Source organism: Pogona vitticeps, chromosome 5, assembly GCF_051106095.1.
Source record: "Pogona vitticeps strain Pit_001003342236 chromosome 5, PviZW2.1, whole genome shotgun sequence".
Taxonomy (NCBI): Eukaryota; Metazoa; Chordata; class Lepidosauria; order Squamata; family Agamidae; genus Pogona; species Pogona vitticeps.
Window position 1 is genome coordinate 189,869,272 of NC_135787.1, and position 17,667 is coordinate 189,886,938.

The window sequence follows — 17,667 nt, forward strand, 5'->3', positions numbered from 1 at the left end:
TCCATTTCTGCTAGTTCCAAAATCTTCTCAACAAATTTCTTCTTTGTCGGTACCTTTGTCGTCTTCCACCTACCTGCATATACAATTCTACCTGCCATTATCAGGTGTAAGGTAAGTACAGTGGGGTCTTGACTTGAGAACTTAATCCATATTGGAAGGCGGTTCTCAAGTCAAAAAGTTTGTAAGTCAAGTCTCCATTGACCTACAGTGCATTGAAAACCGATTAATCCCGTAATAGGCCGTTTTTGTTCCATTTTGGTTTTTTTCTGGTCTGTAAGTCAAATCTCAGGCTGCAAGTCAAGCCTAAATTTTGCGGCCAGAGAAGTCTGTAATTCAAAAAGACTGTAAGTCAAGCCGTCTGTAAGTCAAGGGTCCACTGTAGGTCTTGTTTTTTGTGTGTGTGTGTGTAGTTGGTAATATATTCAATAAAAAGATTTCTGGTGTCAAAGCAATTTTAACCCCAATATGACAGGAGCTGGACTCAATGATCCAGAGGGCTCCTTTCAGATCTGCAGTTCTAAGGTTATTTATTATACATTATTATTAGTCATGCCAAATTTTCCCTAACTCATAATGCAGTGATGCCACTACGGAGTGTGTACTTGTCACACAGCCGGACATGCACCTTGTAATATAACTCAGAACTCAACAGTGAGAAGCAAAAGCGAGTTAGCGTCTTAAGTTATACAACATAACATATGCATGTGTAAACTGTCAACAGGATTCTGGCCATTATCTTCTAGTTTGTTTTTAAGGGCATTTTCAGGCACCTATCAGGGTGGACAAAACTCAAAGTTTTTTTTTAAAAAAAAAAAAAACACCAGATTGATTTACATCACTATTTAAAATTCAAAATAATTGATTTTTTTCAATTTAAATTTTAAAAAATCCAATTTTTTTCAATAAAAATTTAAATCAAATCCACCTTGGAAAATGAAGAAGAATTCGGAGAGACATTTTAAAACGTTATATGTGATTGTCTTTCCAAAAATGGCAAAAAAATAAATAAATCATATACATACTGTTTCCCCGAAAATCAGACCTAACCTGAAAATAAGCCCTAGTATGATTTTTCAGGATGCTTGTAATATAAACCCTACCCCCCCAAAAAACCCCCAGTTAAGTGAAAGCCCGCCCTCCACCGTTGTGCAGCAACCAGAAGAAGATGACAGGACTGTATTTGCATAAATGTAGATTGTAGTACATGAAAAAATAAACCATCCCCTAAAAATAAGCCCTAATGCATTTTTGGGGGCACAAATTAATATAAGACCTCATCTTATTTTAGGGGAAACACGGTACAGTGGGGTCTTGACTTGAGAACTTAATCCGTATTGGAAGGCGGTTCTCAAGTCAAAAGGTTCTCAGGACAAATCTGCATTTCCCATAGGAATGCATTGAAAACCATTTGATCCGTATCTGCTCTTTTCCGTCCATAGAAACTAACTGGAAGCTGCTATTCCGCCTTCGACCACTAGATGGGGATATTTTGTTTCTTTTTTTTCTTAGGTCAAGAAAGGTTCAGGGAAGGCAGGGAAAATACAGTCCAGGCAGTACCAGGCAGCCTGAAGACTGTCTCCCAATCCACTCTCTAAACGCCGGGAGGAGTGAGGAAGCAGACAGGCACCCTTTTCACTGGCCAACAGTTAACTGAAAGTTCAAATTTTGCACTTTCCCTGCCTCCCACGTGGTTTTTTTTTTCAGTTCTTAACTCAAATCTAAGTATGTAAGTCAATATTTTCCTATGAGAGTGGTTCTTAAGTCAAAATGTTCTTAACTCGAGCCGTTCTTAAGTCAAGACCCCACTGTATATAGAGTCATCTTTTTAAGGTGCACTATCAAAGTCTGCAACTAGGGGGAGCCAAAGACCATTCCGATATATATTTCACCCAGCACAAAAGTGACAAAAGAATCACTGTTTGGGCAGAATACCAAGTACTGCAATAAATTCCATTTAAAAAAACAGTCCACCAAGTTCTAGCCAAGCCCCACATAAATCTTTATCCTGGCCTTCTGAGCCCTTTACATCTGCTACAGCCAGGTCCTGCTGGGGCATATATCACCATTTCTCAAATGCATAAAAACTGGAATAAAATCTGCAGTGCCGCCTCCTCCTCTCTGGATTCAATTCATATCTCTGTTTGTGATTATTACTGAGTTCTAAAGAAGGCAAGTAGTTCCTTCGAATAACTCAGTGGTTTAGGAATCTCCTGGAGTCAGAGGCTGGGAGTTCAAATCCCCCACTGGGCCTTCTTGACATTGGCTGGACTCCATGACCCAGAGGGTCCTTTCCAGCTCTGCAGTTCTAAGATGATGATAATGATTCTCTTTAATGAACTACTGGATAGCTCAGTGGTTTAGGTTTCTGGCTGCGGAACCAGAGGTTGGGAATTCGATTCCCCCAATGGGCCTCCTTGACAGGAGCAGGACTTGATAATCCACAGGATCCCTTCCAACTCAACAGTTATAAGATTATTAGTAATAATTTATCACTATGAGATTATAACAACAACACGTTCTATGCTGGGGGGGGAAGAGGAGGGGAGGGATAATTATTGTCAAAACAAAGCAAAAGTAGGAAAGCAAAACTTGGCCGGCTGCTTTCAGGAACTTGAAGGGTTGCAATGGAAATGTTTCACCACCGCCATGACAACAAGCCAGAGCTCACACATGCACACGAAAGTCCTCTGAGAAGCCGAAGCTAAGGCCTGGTGCTCCCCATGATTTTTTCAGATTAGGCATCCTTCAGTCTCAGAGACGATGGTAACGTGCTCTGTATGGAGGACTTGGAACAGTGTCTATCTAGTGTGGCTGAGGAGGCCAATTCGAGAGTAACCATCCCTTCCACACTGAAGACCAATACAATCTGTCCCCTGTCCAGCTCCCTGATTTGGCTGCTTTCAGGATTGCCTCTTTGCCTCGGCCTGCTGGACAAGGGTCTCTTCAAATTGGGAGAGGCCATGATGCAACGCCTGCCTCTAGGCTGAACGCTCAGATGTCAAGGTTTCCCATCGGTTGAGGTCCATTTCTAAGGCCTTCAGATCCCCCTTGCAGATGTCCTTGTATCGCAGCTGTGATCTCCCTCTGAGATTTCCCTGTGATCTCCCTCTGAGATTTCCGCTTTCCCTGCACTGATTCTCCACACAGGAGATCTTTTGGAATCTGTCCATCAGCCATTGACTCCCCATGACTAAGGTACAAAACCCCACATCCAAGAGAATTCCAAGAACATCTGAAGGGTTTTGTACAGTTCTGGCTCCACCTGAGGTAGAGTGGCTACATCACATCTTTCCTGAAAATGTAAAAGACCCTGGACTGCCTCTTAAAAAAAAAAAAGAAAGAAAGAAAATTCCTGAACAGATACAGTACGTCTTGTCCTTTGGTACTTTTGTGATCTTTGCTTAACTGCACAAAAACTCCTTAAGAAGCTTTATCAAAACACACAGAAAAACAAGCCCTTTCCAAAAATATACAGAGCGGATGTTCATATTTTATGACAACTGCTGCCCCCTAGAGGGAAAATTTCTGGAGAAGACGTTCAAAAAAATATAAACGGAGAAGAACCAGAAAAAAAAGAGGGAGAAGGAAAGTATAGTTTGTGTTCTCAGAAAAAAAATGAATATAAGCAATATTTAAGGCTAGTTGCTTGCACCAGTTTCAGCTGAATTCTTTCTGTGCAAATTCACATTAATTACATTTGTTAACGAAAAGAAGTAAAAACAAATTGTCATAACGCAAAGAATAAATGTTATTCTCCCTTCTCTGGAAGGCTGGAAAGGGTAGAAAGCTACTTAACAAATCCACAAAGAGTCTCAGTTTACAATAAGAAAAGCCAATTCTCTAGCCCTAATGTAAGAGAAATCAACTCTGAGTGTTCACTGGAAGGACAGATCCTGAAGCTGAGGCTCCAATACTTTGGCCTTCTCATGAGAAGAGAGAAGACTCCCTGGAAAAGACCCTGATGTTGGGAAAGTGTGAAGGCAAGAGGAGAAGGGGACGCCAGAGGATGAGATATGGTTGGACCGGGTCATCGAAGCGACCAACATGAATTTGACCAAACTCCGGGAGGCAGTGGAAGACAGGAGAGCCTGGTGTGCTCTGTCCATGGGGGTCACGAAGAGTCGGACATAACTTAACAACTAAACAACAACAACAATGTAAGACACATTTAAAAAAAATAAAGATACAGCATCTGTTAAACACAGCAGCCAGAGTATTATTGATGCTTGCATTAAAGCATGACTAATTTGCTAACTGCAACTAACTGATGAGGTGCTATGCCTTGATCATATGGCTGGTTGTGTGTCTGGCTACGCAACTGAGATGCACTTCATCAATTAGCCAGAATTAGCTAGAGAAAGTTATGCAAACAGCAGTAGGATTATAAGAGTTCTAAATAACTCCATGATAAATTCTTCAGTGCCTTTCTCTGAAACTAGAAAATGCAGAAAAGATGTGATTTTGGGAGTTTAAGACCGGGGAAGTCCTTTTCCATAAAAGTCCCTGGAAAATCACTGCTCAGAAGAGATAACAGTGAGTCTCATGGTCGAAGATTTCCTAAATTCTGCCATACACTGACAAGATAAATAAAACTAAATGCATAAATATGCAATGATGATGATGATGCAAAGTCTACTCTATGTATATTAATTCTCCCTGTCACATAATCTGAGCTTTCTGCTGTTCTGATCTACCCTTAAACTTGCTTCCAACTTAGGCTGTCCCTATAAAATCATGACCATGGAAAGCTCCTATCATTAACAATTCTGCTCACTAAAGGCTGTGGTTTCCTTTACTAAGCCAGTCCATTTCACACTAGATCTTCCTCTTTTTCTTCCACTTTAAACTCTTCCTAACTCTGCCAGTTCTTCTCATGATAGTCGCAACGTATGATCGCCTGCAATGAAAATTTATTTATTTACAGTAGGAACCTCCCTATCTCACTAGCCTCCTGCCAGAAAATATTAAGTAATTTACCAGAATTAGCCACTAGAGGGAGCCAGGGACAATGTTATGTATAGTGCTTGCCATTTCTACGTTTTTTGGCATGGGGGGGCTTGGAACGGATCCCCTGCGGATACCATGGTACCATACCCCAATCACTCAGCACAGCAAATACCTGTAAAATAAAAGCTGTATTTTTCTGTGTATAAGATACCCCATGTATAAGACACCCCCCCACTTTTCTAATCCAAAATTTCTTTCTTTGCAAGAAAGTGGAGAGGGAAAGCGATTCCTGCTTTCTCCCTCCACTTTCTTTGCAAAAAGCTGCTTTCCTCCTCCACATGTTTTGCAAAGAGAATGGAGGGGGAAAGCGACTCTCACTTCCCCCTACACTTTTGTTGCAAAAAGCAGCTTCTCCCCTCCATGTTTTGCAAAGAAAATGGGGGGGGCCAGGAGGCTTTGATCCCTCCCCCTTTTTTCCATGTATAAAACGACCCTCAATTTTTCCTTTGATTATTTTAGGAAAAAGTGTTGTTTTATACATGGAAAATATGGTACAGTGGTGCCTCGCTTAACGAGTGCACCGTATAGCGATGTTTCCGTATAGCGATCCCTTTTTCGGGATCGCTATACGGAAGCATACCCGATCTTCGCAATGGGGAAAACCTGCATTGCGAAGATCGGGTATTGCGGCGGCTATTTTGGAGCCGCCGAACAGCTGATCGGCAGTTCCAAAATGGCCGCCGGAAGCCCGGAAATGGCTGCCGGCAGCCGTTTTCGCGCCCTGCCCTCGCTTAGCGAAGGCGCGAAAATGGCTGCCGGCACCTGGAATCCTCGCTGAACGGGTAAGTAACAAAGGTATTGGAACGCATTAAACGAAGTTTAATGCGTTCCAATACATTTCCCCTACCCGTTTAGCGATGATTCCGTATAGCGAGGGTTAATCCGGAACGGATTAACCTCGCTATACGGGGCACCACTGTACATACATTAAATAAAACTCCAGATGATGGTGGGCTCCAGGAAACATACATGCAGAGAACTTAAGGGAGCATGCCGTTAAATGCTTGCTGAAACAATAAGGTCTGCAGCATCTTCTCAAAGGAATGGGAAGGAGGACCATGATCAGTGGTTGGTGCAAAGCTTAGCCTGAACTCACCATACTCTCCAAAGATGAGGTGTTCGCATTTCCGGTCTTCCACAATCCAGGACACCACCTTCACCCCGAACCAAATCAACAGCATACCCAACGTGGCATCCAAGAGGAAATTCATTAGGTAACTAAGGCAGAGAAGAATAAAAAAGAAACATGCTAACAAGCCAGAGGGTTGAAGGTGATTCTAGGGCCAAACCGCATCCTGTTTTAAATGTGTGGCTTGCAGTTGTGTCTTTCTCCATCTTGAAAAGGAAGGATGATGTTGCAAGAAGGAATCTAGGTTAGGATCATGGGAGGGATTAAGACGTTATAAGAAAGACAGAAAGATATAATGCTATCCTTTTGCTATATCTGAAAATATTTTGAATACTTCCCCAAGTATTTAAAATATTTTTAATACTTCTGAAAATATTTTTAACACTTCCCTAACACTTAACAATTGCTTCCATCTTCTAGTTAATTGTTTGAGGAAGGTTGTGTGATTTTGAACATGCGCCGTTTGAACTGCACCGAGCAATTTAATGCTCAAGAATGCAACGATTTAATGAGACACAGGGGGGGGCAGCAACATGCACCCCCTGGCTGCATCCTCCTTTACAAGCTCCCCAAACCCCTACAATCCATATAACATAAAATGGGAAATCAGGCTCCATGGAAAATCCATGGATCCATGACTCGCATGTAAAATATTGTGCAAAGTGCGGGGGGGGGGGTCAGATTGAGCTAGAACTGGATTTACAACTACTTCTGGTTTCATGATGGGGAGAATGAGGGTGCAGGTGCTCGGATTTTCTCACTCTAAATTTTCAGAGTGTATCCTAGCTGTTCCTTAATATTTCAGAAAAGGCATACTAGAAAAGGCATCACTATCGTACTACACACATATCCTGTATCCAGGGGGAATAGGTTCCAAGACATCCCCCAGTGGATGCCTGAAACTGCAGATAGAAGCAAACCCATTAAGTGAAGGGGGAAGGGTGAAAGGAGGAGGTAAGCACACATTCACACTGCAGGCAGAGAACTGAAACCACAGTGGAATACAGGAGAGCCTGGCATCCACGGGGTCAAGAAGAGTCGGACATGACTTAATGACTGAACAACAACAACAATTTAGGTATAAAGACTAAACTGCAATTTTAACTCTTGTGTGGGTTTAGGCTTGGCAGATGACCACACCAACACAGGGGCTGTAAGTCAGGGAGCTGAGCAGCAGGCGCAGCATAGAAGACAGAGCCAAGGATCAGCCCCACTTTCTGTTACCTCTGCTCTACTCCTTCCTGAAATTTAACATGGGCAAGCAGCTGGGCTTTGCCTCCAAATCAAGGTTGGGCAGAAGGGATGTATGTGTGGCATTTTCCCTTACAACCCTACTTTCTCTCTCTCTCTCTCTCTCAATTCTGAGTTTCAATCCAACAACACACCAGTCTGCAATGAACTAGGGAGGCAGGAAAGGACCTGGCACCATCCCCAAAGAGAGAATGAGCTGCAGAAGGGAGGAAGGGTGTGAATCTGAAATTCATCCATGATGTCCCAACCACAGTTTGGCCATTAAAGGTAAATCCAAGGCACATGCAGAACCATCTCATGCAGTGGTTCCCAACCTCGGGTAACCCAGGTCTTCTTAGACTGCAACTCCCAGAAACTCCAGCCAGCACAGCCGGTGGTGAAGACTTCTGGGAGTTGAAGTTCAAGAACACATGGGTTATCCATGTTTGGGAGCCATTGGTCTAGTGCTTGCAGCTGAGACTTGCTGAAAAAGGGGGGAAACTCCCAGCTCAGACCTCAGCTCCCTGGTTCAAGGAGCGCTGCCTGCCAAGTCAAAACCCAGCTACCTCCTCTCATTCCTACTGCCAAGCCACACTTACAGAGAGCAGGGGTCTTCTTCTGTAAAATCGGACAGGAAGACATTGGCGAAGTGGATGAAGAGCGCGCCAATAGCTTGCTTGGAAGTATCATAAAACCTGGAAAGAGAACAGCTTGAAACGAGTGATCCAGCAGTCAATAGAGTGGGCGGCATATAAATTAAATAAATAAATAAATAATAAATAGGCACTGCTTGTATCTCCTGTCGTGTGCTAAGTCACGCAACTGACACATGGCAAGGAATATAAGATATGTTACTCCATAATCCACATTATAGAACCGAGGGGACATCACCTGTACAATTCCCCTTCTACAAGTACTTTTTCTCCACAGGATGCTGAGTTTGGTGTTTAAAACTAACTTTAAACCTGTGTTTTAAAGAATGCTTTAACCTGTTAAAGAGGGTTTCTAATTGTTTTTCTAAGAAATCATTTAAATCAATTTTATGGAGCGTCGCTTTGGGAACCTCAGTGGGCAGCAAGGCAAGATACACTTTATAAATAGTTAAATAGTTAATAATGAACCTTTTTTTTAATATAGCCAAGAGAAATCTTCTCAGCCATTATTTTAAAGCAATAAACACAGCTTACCATATCCTCCAGGGTCGCCTCTCATCCTTCGGCTCCTTAAATCGTTTTACTGCAGAGACAATAAAAGAGGGCTTTTAAAAGTTTACTGCAGAAGCAGCTTAAAACATGACCAAGATTACATGGAGCAAATGCTCTTGCATTTTAGCAATCCGTTTCTGGTCTCTGGTTGTGTACCTCAAAGGTGAAGAGGTGAAAAGCTCATGTAGGGAGCAAGCTGATTTACACAGGAGTCACTCCTTCTTTCCCCTATATGGCCTTTTCTTGTATAGTTAAGACCCCCAGATCGTGCTCTAGCGCCTGTGATCCTTAACTGGAGATTTATTATATATTTAAAATATTTTTACCCTGCTTTTCTCTCTAATTAAGCTCCCAAGGCAGCTTAATTAAAAGACAATATTTAAAAGCTAAAAAAAAGTGAGTATACAAATACGTTCAAAGATTTATACAAGTATTATATTAAACATATTAAAATCAATACTAAAAACACATGTAACAAGAGAGCACAACAATCTATTTAAAAAAAAACACAAAACTCTGATGGGTATTAATCTTTTGGACGCCTCTGGGCTTATGTATCACAATTACCTCCTCGGCCCAAAAGCTTCTCCGTTGGTCATCATCATCATCATCATGAGTCATTAAGTCAGTTCTGACTCATAGCAACCCTTTCCATGGTTTTCCAGGTAGAGAAGACTCAGAAGTGATTTCCCGTTCACTTCTTCTAGGGCCGGCCTGGTACCGTGCAGCTTGCCCAAGGCTACATAGGCTGGCGCTACTCACAGGAGGCTCAGTGGGGGAATCGAACTCCCAACCACTGGCTCCAGAGACCTAAACCACTGAGCTATCTGGGATGCTATAACCAGGTCCTTTGTTACACAGCACATTTTCTCAGGTCCCTCCCTGGGAACTGTATGAATCGATGAACTATGGAAGCAGGAGGAGTTTGAAATGCAGACCAATCTTTTGATAACATCTGGGTGGGAGGGTTGAGGATTCTCTACTGTTGTGGCAAAAGGGACCTTCGTGATTCTCAACACATACAACAAAGGAGTAGATAACTACAACACTCCAAATGCAATTCACACTCAGCGCCATCAATGGTGAGAGATCATGGAAGGAGCAGTCCAGAAACACCTGGAGAGCCACAGCTGGCCACCGCAGTGTAGTGTTCGTTATAGAAATTCCTCCACAATGCTTCCATTAAAAACTCTGCAAGCTCTGGAATGGAAATGAAAAAACAGGAAACCAGTTCCATTTCAGAGTCCTGGCGAGTACATCCAAGGGAATTTACAGTAATCATGCAAGCAGCTTTCACCATTGTGTGTTGCGTCTGCTGCACGATCCGTTCCAGACCAAGGCTGGGTGTGCAACACCTTGCAAAATAGTGAAAAATATTTGCATAGTTACTCTTCCCAAAGAGTAAATTCAATAGGATATCAGCCTCTGAAATTTGTTAGACTCCAAATACCGATGAGTGGTCTCATCCCATTGACCTTATTATTCTAACCCTCTGGTTTTACAATCCAGAGTTGCTCTGATGTGGCTCCAACATCCCCCTTCTGTAACTTCTGAGGTCAACCCAAGTGAAAGAGATTCCATAGACATCTTATGCCCCCATAATCCTAGCTGGTACTCTCCAATTCAGAACCATCTCTGAATTACTGCCCTATTCAGCAGTTAATTATTTCTCTATCATACTTGCTTTTATCTTTTAATACAGCCGTTTTAGTGTCTGTGATAATTACACTGCCTCTGATAACTCTCTTAAATCTAATGAGGCTTGACAAGACCTGCTCAACAAGGCGTCACATCATTAACTCACTTCCTTTTAAAGTTGTCTTCTTATCACACTCGACAACTGTGTCTTGAGCTTTGGCAGCTGGGGCTCCATAGCGTGCCCTTTTCCATTAAGCGAGGATGGGTGGGTGGGTAGGAGTGTGTAAAAGGATTCTCAGATCTCCTGCCAAGCTAAGAATCGGGTTCTCCCATTCTTGGCCGATCAGCTTCATTGCCCTGGTTTGCTAGCAAAACGCTAGACAGAAGAATTGGTTTCACCCATAGAAATCAACAGTTCCCATTTCGATCTATAGAACGTAATACAAGGAGCTGTGCAAGACCACAGCGAAGAAAACAGAGAGAGTAAAAACTGACTTGTTCGAGATAGGGTGCTGAGAGAGAGAGAGCTTTGAAGATGTCCTGGACCATCAAATGGGTCCTAGATGAACTTCCTCTACTTTGGGCACATCATGAGAAGGCAAGACATATTAAAGTGAACCATCATGCTAAGAGGAGTTGGAGGAGGAAAAGAGAAAGACCAAATATGAGACAGAATGACTCCCTAAGGAAGCCACAGGCATGAATGAATTTGAGCCAACTCCAGGAGGCAGCAGAAGACAGGAGGGCCTGGCGTGCTCTGGTCCATGGGGTCACGAAGAGTCGGACACGACTAAACAACAACAAAAAGAACTCAGGAGATCTGGGTTCGAAACCCCACTCCAACATGCAGACTCATACTGGGGAGTGACCCTAAGGAAAAGGCTTCTTCAATACTCACTTACATTATTAGGCTCACTGTAGATCAGGTCAGACTTGAGGGCACATTAGAATAGCAGATAAAGGAAGCTGATGGCTTCGCTCGGCTGATCATGAAGTTTTAGATTACGTATAGTTCAATCAGGCCAAGTATGTGGCAGATTTTGCCACTAAAAAAATTACAGAAGAATGAGAGGAGGTGGGGGGAAAAGTTTTCCCCATTTGGGTAGGGAGATCGCAAGCAAATGATTGGCTAGGCTGAGAAACAAGCAGATTAAGCAACAGGTAAAATGAGGAAACCCCACTGATAATGAGGAAAACTCTTATCGCCGTGGTCGGAGTGAATTTGTGGGAAAGCATTAAGAGAGACTACACAGAGCTAGCGCAGGATATCTGGTGTGGTGTAGCGGATAGAGTGATGGACTAGGTCTCAGGAGATTTGGGTTTGAATCCCTGCTCAAGCAGAGAAAGTCACTGGGGGGCGTGAACCTGGTAAAACACTCCTTAAATATCTCACCTACCTTGAAAGTTCTATTAGGATCACTGTAAGTCACAAGGCACCTCTCTCATACATACACTAGCTCAGTGGGTTGGAGTGCCTGGCTATGAAGCAAAAATCAAAGAGTTCAAACCCCAAAGACGCCTCTCAAGATCACCCCGAATACGGTGTGGCTGATGGGATTACGTGTTCTGCTCGCCATACAGCCTGCAGCAAGGCGCATTTATCCCAGAGAGAGGGGCTAAGAAAATACTTCTGCGTAGCTGATATCCAGAAAACCCAAAGAAGCGCGCCATAAACCCTAAATGACTTAACCACGCAGAATCATCCTTAAATAAGATGCTGCCGTTGTTTTCTTCTTTCCATTAACAGGAGAAATTGTGAGGCCGAACTCAAGCCACTGAATGCACAGAACTCATAAAGGCCACATTTACGTAAGTCCTGTTGATTAAAAAAAATCTGCCCTATTGGGACTTTCATTTTATTTAGTGTCATTTTCTGTGATGCAGTGGATAGTGACGGACTAGGACTCGTGCGGCCTGGGTTCAAATCCCCACTCGGCCATGGAATGACTGGGGGAACAGAATTGGTAAAACCACTCTTTAAATATCTCACTTCCCTTGAAAGGCCTATTAGGGCCACTATAAGTTGTTCCCCCATTTGATGGCATGTAACTTTTTTTAGACCAGAACCCCATGTATCCGATCCTGAGTGCAATATGAAGGGGGCTACCGTCTACGAAAACTTACACCAGAAAAGACTTCTTAATCCTGCCACAAGGTCTTTTACTGTAATAGACTACCAGGGCTAGCCCCCCCCCCCCCCCAAAATGTAAAGATGGGGAAATTTTCAGTACACTGTATTCTACCTGCAGTCTGAATGCCACATTTTCTATATCAAAAACAGCCTCTTCTCAATCTACTCTGATACATATGTAAATATAGCCAGAAAATATCACAGATCAGATGACGGTGGCTGTAGTCCATCAAAACTTTTTTTTTGACCAAGAAACTGTGTAGTCTTTAAGGTTCCACAAGACACTTGGTTTGGCTCCAGCAGTCATGTCTCAGCGGGTGGAGGTGGGAACTGTTCTAACACAGACGCCTATCTCTCTGGCAGGAGGCAAAGATTTTATTCAGGCAGGCCTCAGGAAATTAAAATCTCTCCCACCCGAAGTTTCTAACCCATGTGCTGTCTCTTTAAAAAGTAAACTACTGTCAGTATTTGCAATCAAACACGTTCAAGTGTTTCCATTTTAATATTCCAATGAACTTCACCCCTATTTTTAAACATTTTAACACTCTTGTTTTTATTTGCTACCGTTTTTTAAACAATTCTGTAAGCCACCTTGGCTTCTAAATCTGGGAGAGAGGCAGCACAATACAATACAATAAATGCACAACAGGTTCACCAGGCAACATCTCAGTCGTCCAGACGTGCCTAAAACTGGGTGGGTGGGGGGTGGAGGAAAAGGAAGGAAGGAAAAACACTGAAGGATAAGTTTTCCCGGTAATGGGCCCTTCTACCAAGTTGCTTGGGGCTTTCGAGGACCCTATGAACAAGGGACCTTCAGATTTGCCCGTCCTTAAGAGCCCTGCAGCGTTCCTGCAAACACAGGGTCGTGGCTTCGTTGATGGAGTCACTCAATCGCACGTTCCGCCTTCCTCCTTCCCTGCTGCCATTCCCCCCCCCCCCCCACTCCTCGCGCGATTGCCTTTCTCGCCCAGTCTCGCCTTCACCGAACGGGTTCAAATCCTGACAAAAGGGGGAGGGGGAGACCAAAAAGAAGCGGGAGGGGGGGGAGAAGAACAGATGCGAACAAAAGGAAGGCAAGACCGCGGGAAAGGGAGAGCCCGAGGAAGAAGGGGCTGGGATGGTTTTTCCTTACGCATGAGGGTGCTGAAGGCCACCAGGGCCAGCAGCGCCTGGACCAGCACCCCGAGGCGGCCGAGGAGGGCCCCGTCGCCGCAGCCCCGCGGGCGGATCTTCACCTGGCTCGGCCCGGGGCTCGGGCGCGCCTCGGCGAAAGGCGGCGGCGGCGGCGGAGAGAGCCAGCGGCTGGCGTTGGGCGGCCCGCTGGGCAGAGCCATCACCGCCAGGGGGCGCGGCGGACAAAAAGCGGGCGGACGGGCGGGCGAACGGAGGACCGCGGGGGCGGCTGCTCGGGTCCAAAGACAGAGGAAGGCGCAGCAGCCGCGGACGCGCTGGGCAAACGAAGCGCCTCGCCGGGGAACCCCGTCCGGGCAGCCGAGCCGCTTTCCTCTAGGGAGGGGGGGGCTTATGAAGGTGCCCCCCGGGGGGAGGGGCTTCCAAGGACTTGGCCACGCCCAGCAGGCGGGGAGTGGGAGGGGAGATCAAGCCTACATCATCATCATCTTAGAAGGAAACAGTTGGAAGGGACCCTACGTCTAGACGCGAGTCACCTAATTTCCGAGTCCAAGGGAGCGGGAGTCCGAGGCTGCCGCCACGCCGCCTCTTTTCCAAGCGGGATGGGAGCTTGTAAGATCTTCCTTCATTTTTACCCAGCCTCCCTTCCTTAGCGACCGGCCCAAGGCGTCTTACGGCGGAGAAAGACCATGTATTTAAGAACGAAACAAGGAGCCTACAAAGGCTGGCCCCGCATCAGGGAAAGCCAATATTTCAAGTAAAAACGGGAAGTATTGGAATATTAGAAAGGGGCCAAGAAGACGGGAGACCCGAGCAATCCTAAAAACGCAGCCCAAGGAGTAGCGCAGAGCGATCCATCTCAAAAAGATCAGGCGCAGGTCGTTGGAAGGAAAGCTTGTCTGAACCTGCAACCTGTGCCGGCCACAGAGACTGGCGAAACGTTAGGAAGAACAACCTTCAGAACACGGCCAAAGAGCCCGAAAAACCCACAACAACCAACTTGTCTGAAGTCTTTGCCTGCTTGTGGAAGCGCAGCAAATATCTCCGAGCCGGGAGGGAACAACACAGCAGGGCTTTTTAAAGGATCTGTTTTGACAAACCAGACTTTTGACCCTGAGGTGGGGAGTCACTGCTCTTCTAAATATTTTGGATTACAAATCCCGCACTCCTAAACCCTTTGGCCCTGGTAACTTCCTGAAGCTTCTAAAAAAAATGCCCTCCACAGCTGGAAGAGTCACAATTCCCCACCTTGCCCTCAAAACTGCTTTCTCTTTCTTTCTTTCTTTCTTTCTTTCTTCCTTCCTTCCTTCCTTCCTTCCTTCCTTCCTTCCTTCCTTCCTTCCTTTTTTGAAAATCATATTATGCAATGACTATCTAAGTCTCTAAATTTTGAGGCTTCTCACCTCTGTCAACTCCCTTCCACAACACGCAGCGTGGAATGTCAACAGTGAACGTAGGTTTTCCTTTGCTTTTCTGAACAAAGACATCTTAAATCCAGGGAGACATCTGGCTTGTGTTCTCAGCAACTCATGTGGATCAAAACAATCCCACTGAAGTTTCTGTAGGGCAGGATTTCCTCTGTTCAAGATGGAGGGGGTCATTTCGGGAGGGAGCTGACCACTACTGCTTGGAGCTTGGCCAGAGAGCTGAAAAATATTCCTCTCTTCCTGACACTGAAGCATCTTGGCTGTCAATGACAAGCGAAGGAGTCACTGCTGACATAGAAGGTCAAGTAGAGGGGGACCAAAGTTTGGGAGGAATTGATGCCATTCTTCACTGAGAAAGTTGCCACCTTTTTTCTTAGCAAGGCTCCTGCACAAACTTTCTCAATTTCCTTGCAGCCAGAAATTCAGCAAGTGAAACCTTGGTATTTTTTACTGTCAGGGAGACAAGAGCGTTCAGGTTTTCAGCTTTTAGGTGCCAGAATGATTTGGTCGGCTTGGGGGACAATACAGCTGATGCAAAGGGTTGTCTTTTGCATCAGATAGCAAAATTCCTGGGGCTGAGCTAGCAGGGTATGACCCCCAAATTTGGTCCCCCCACAGCTCCCATTAAGACCATAAGTCATCCTTTCTGGATGTGCTTTGGGTGGAACCCAGATCCAGAGAGAAACCTTTGCCGCCACGGATGGTAGAGAGAATTATGTATAAACTGTCGCTAACTAAATGGACAAAGGAACGAGCTGAATTTTGGGCTTCGATTTTAATAACTGAATGGAAAGTGGGTCTTTGTTGCTTAGAAACCAGCAGAGTAATTCAGTGAGTTCAGAGGCAGGCCTGCCTCTCATCCTTCTTTTCAAAGTTCTTAGCAAAATGTTTCCAAGGTCGTTTCACAAAGCATCAAAGGGGCAGGAGGTCTGATTCGGCTGAAGGAATTCTGACCCGAGAGCTCTTTAGAGACAAGCACACCGCTCTCAAATTGTTTCAAAGTCTTGAACTTCTGGTTAAATTCCTCTGGAGGTGCAACAGAATTGCAGGGGTTGACAGAGCAGAATTGCTTTGTGTTTCCTGGAGTAGACCATCCCTTTTTCTCTACAGCTGGCACTTACAGTCCCAATAACTCACTCCGAGACATTAGGTAAAGAATAAAAACCATTTACTTACAGTTGTGAACAGATGAAATAGCAAACTTTACAAACACGACTGCTTTCAGCAAACCTCAACAGACTCATTACTTTCGACAGATTTAAGAGGGGTGTGTGAAACAGAGCAGAGAGGTATGGCTGTCTTTGAAATCAGAGACAGGGTAGGAATGATTGTGAAAACTCCCAACACAAACTTCTTGGCCTTCAGGTTGACACAAACTAGATTTCCATGCCCATTGTTTGTCTCCAGTGGAAATCTCAGAAAGGTTACTATTTGAACTACAAATACCAGAATCCACCCCCTCCAAGCCAGCTGAGGCAGCAGCCACGTGAATCTGTATCTTGCAGCAAACACACCAAGACATCTCAAAGTCTTAACGGTCAGATTATTGAAGTCTGGGTTACAGGAAAGTCAAATGTATTTCACCCATCTCTAAGGTGGCATCTAAGGCAAAAGTTTCTACCACAATTTACTTCGAAATTCCACTGCTTATAAAAATGGCCCCTGTTGAGTCCATACCTGGAAATCTGACCCTCCATGATCTTCTTCCTGAGCCCAAAATATTGACACCCTTGCAATTCTGTCAGAAAATGCAACCCTTCTCTCATGTTGCAAATGTTTTGGTACTCACATGTTCATTCCTTTGGTTTGTGTTGGAACAACACACACACACACATACACACATATACAATCCCACACAGAAACCCAAAAATGCACTGGCCAAAATTATTGGCACCCTTACCTTAATATTTGGCAGCAACCATTTTCTGAGAGAAGGGTTGCATTTTCTGACAGAATTGCAAAGGTGCCAATATTTTGGGCCATAACTGCATAGTAAGGTGTTGATTTTCAAACCAGGTGGATGAAATCTGCCACAGGTACACAGCAAATTTTAAAATATCCCAGAAATTGAAATATTTACACTTTCTGTTCCAAGCTCTGCCTCACAGATAGACATTTCTCTCAGATTCTAGTGAAAAATTGCCACCATTGTATGTATGTTATTCCGACCTGTGGGGAAATCATTACCTCTCTTTGGTTTGACAAATTTCTGAGCAGCATTTAAATTGCTCTTTAATGTTTCCTTTTCCTATTAAAGCCCGTGGCAGCAACAGCTGGCAAAGTCATGTTGTGCGCCCTCGGTTTCATTCTAAAGTTAGAATGCTGCCAGTATTTTAACGTTTGCAAAAGTACGGCCTTCAAGGACCCACGCGTGGCATATAGCTTGACCCTTGGAAAATCTGAGAAAGAGGCAGGAGAATGGAAGAAGCAAGGGAGATAAACAGAAGGGCCAGCAGTGCCTTTCTGAAAGCAGAAACGAAACACAGTGGAAATTTGGAGGCTGGCAATTTTGCACTGAGGTTCACCCAAAAATACTGGGATGTGGTGGTGCTGTGGGTTAAACCGCAGAAGCCTCTGGGCTGCAAGGTCAGAAGGCCAACCGTCGTAAGATCGAATCCATGTGACGGAGGGAGCTCCCATCGTTTGTCCCAGCTCCTGCCAACCTAGCCATTCAAAAGCATGTAAAAATGCAAGTAGATCAATAGGTACCACCTCGGTGGGAAGGTCACGGTGTTCCGTGTCTAGTCGCGCTGGCCACGTGACAACGGA

The 17,667-nt window shown here is 44.6% G+C and overlaps 1 protein-coding gene across 2 annotated transcripts in view; it reads right to left on the reverse strand.

Annotated features, from left to right (window-relative positions):
* LOC110070651 (store-operated calcium entry regulator STIMATE) overlaps positions 1-13,870 on the reverse strand; it is a 34,716-nt gene extending 20,846 nt beyond the window's left edge. The window contains exons 1-4 of one of the 2 annotated variants that reach the window (XR_012088007.2): positions 13,473-13,870; positions 8,554-8,602; positions 7,966-8,061; positions 6,104-6,225 (exon numbers count right to left, since the gene is read on the reverse strand). Coding sequence is in view for 1 of the 2 variants with exons in the window: in XM_020778354.3 (XP_020634013.3) it covers positions 6,104-6,225; positions 7,966-8,061; positions 8,554-8,602; positions 13,473-13,674 (469 nt within the window). In the remaining variant the exon portion in view is untranslated. The remainder of the gene's footprint in view (positions 1-6,103; positions 6,226-7,965; positions 8,062-8,553; positions 8,603-13,472) is intronic. The other variant, XM_020778354.3, reaches the window with a different exon arrangement.
* Between the last annotated feature and the right edge of the window lie 3,797 nt (positions 13,871-17,667).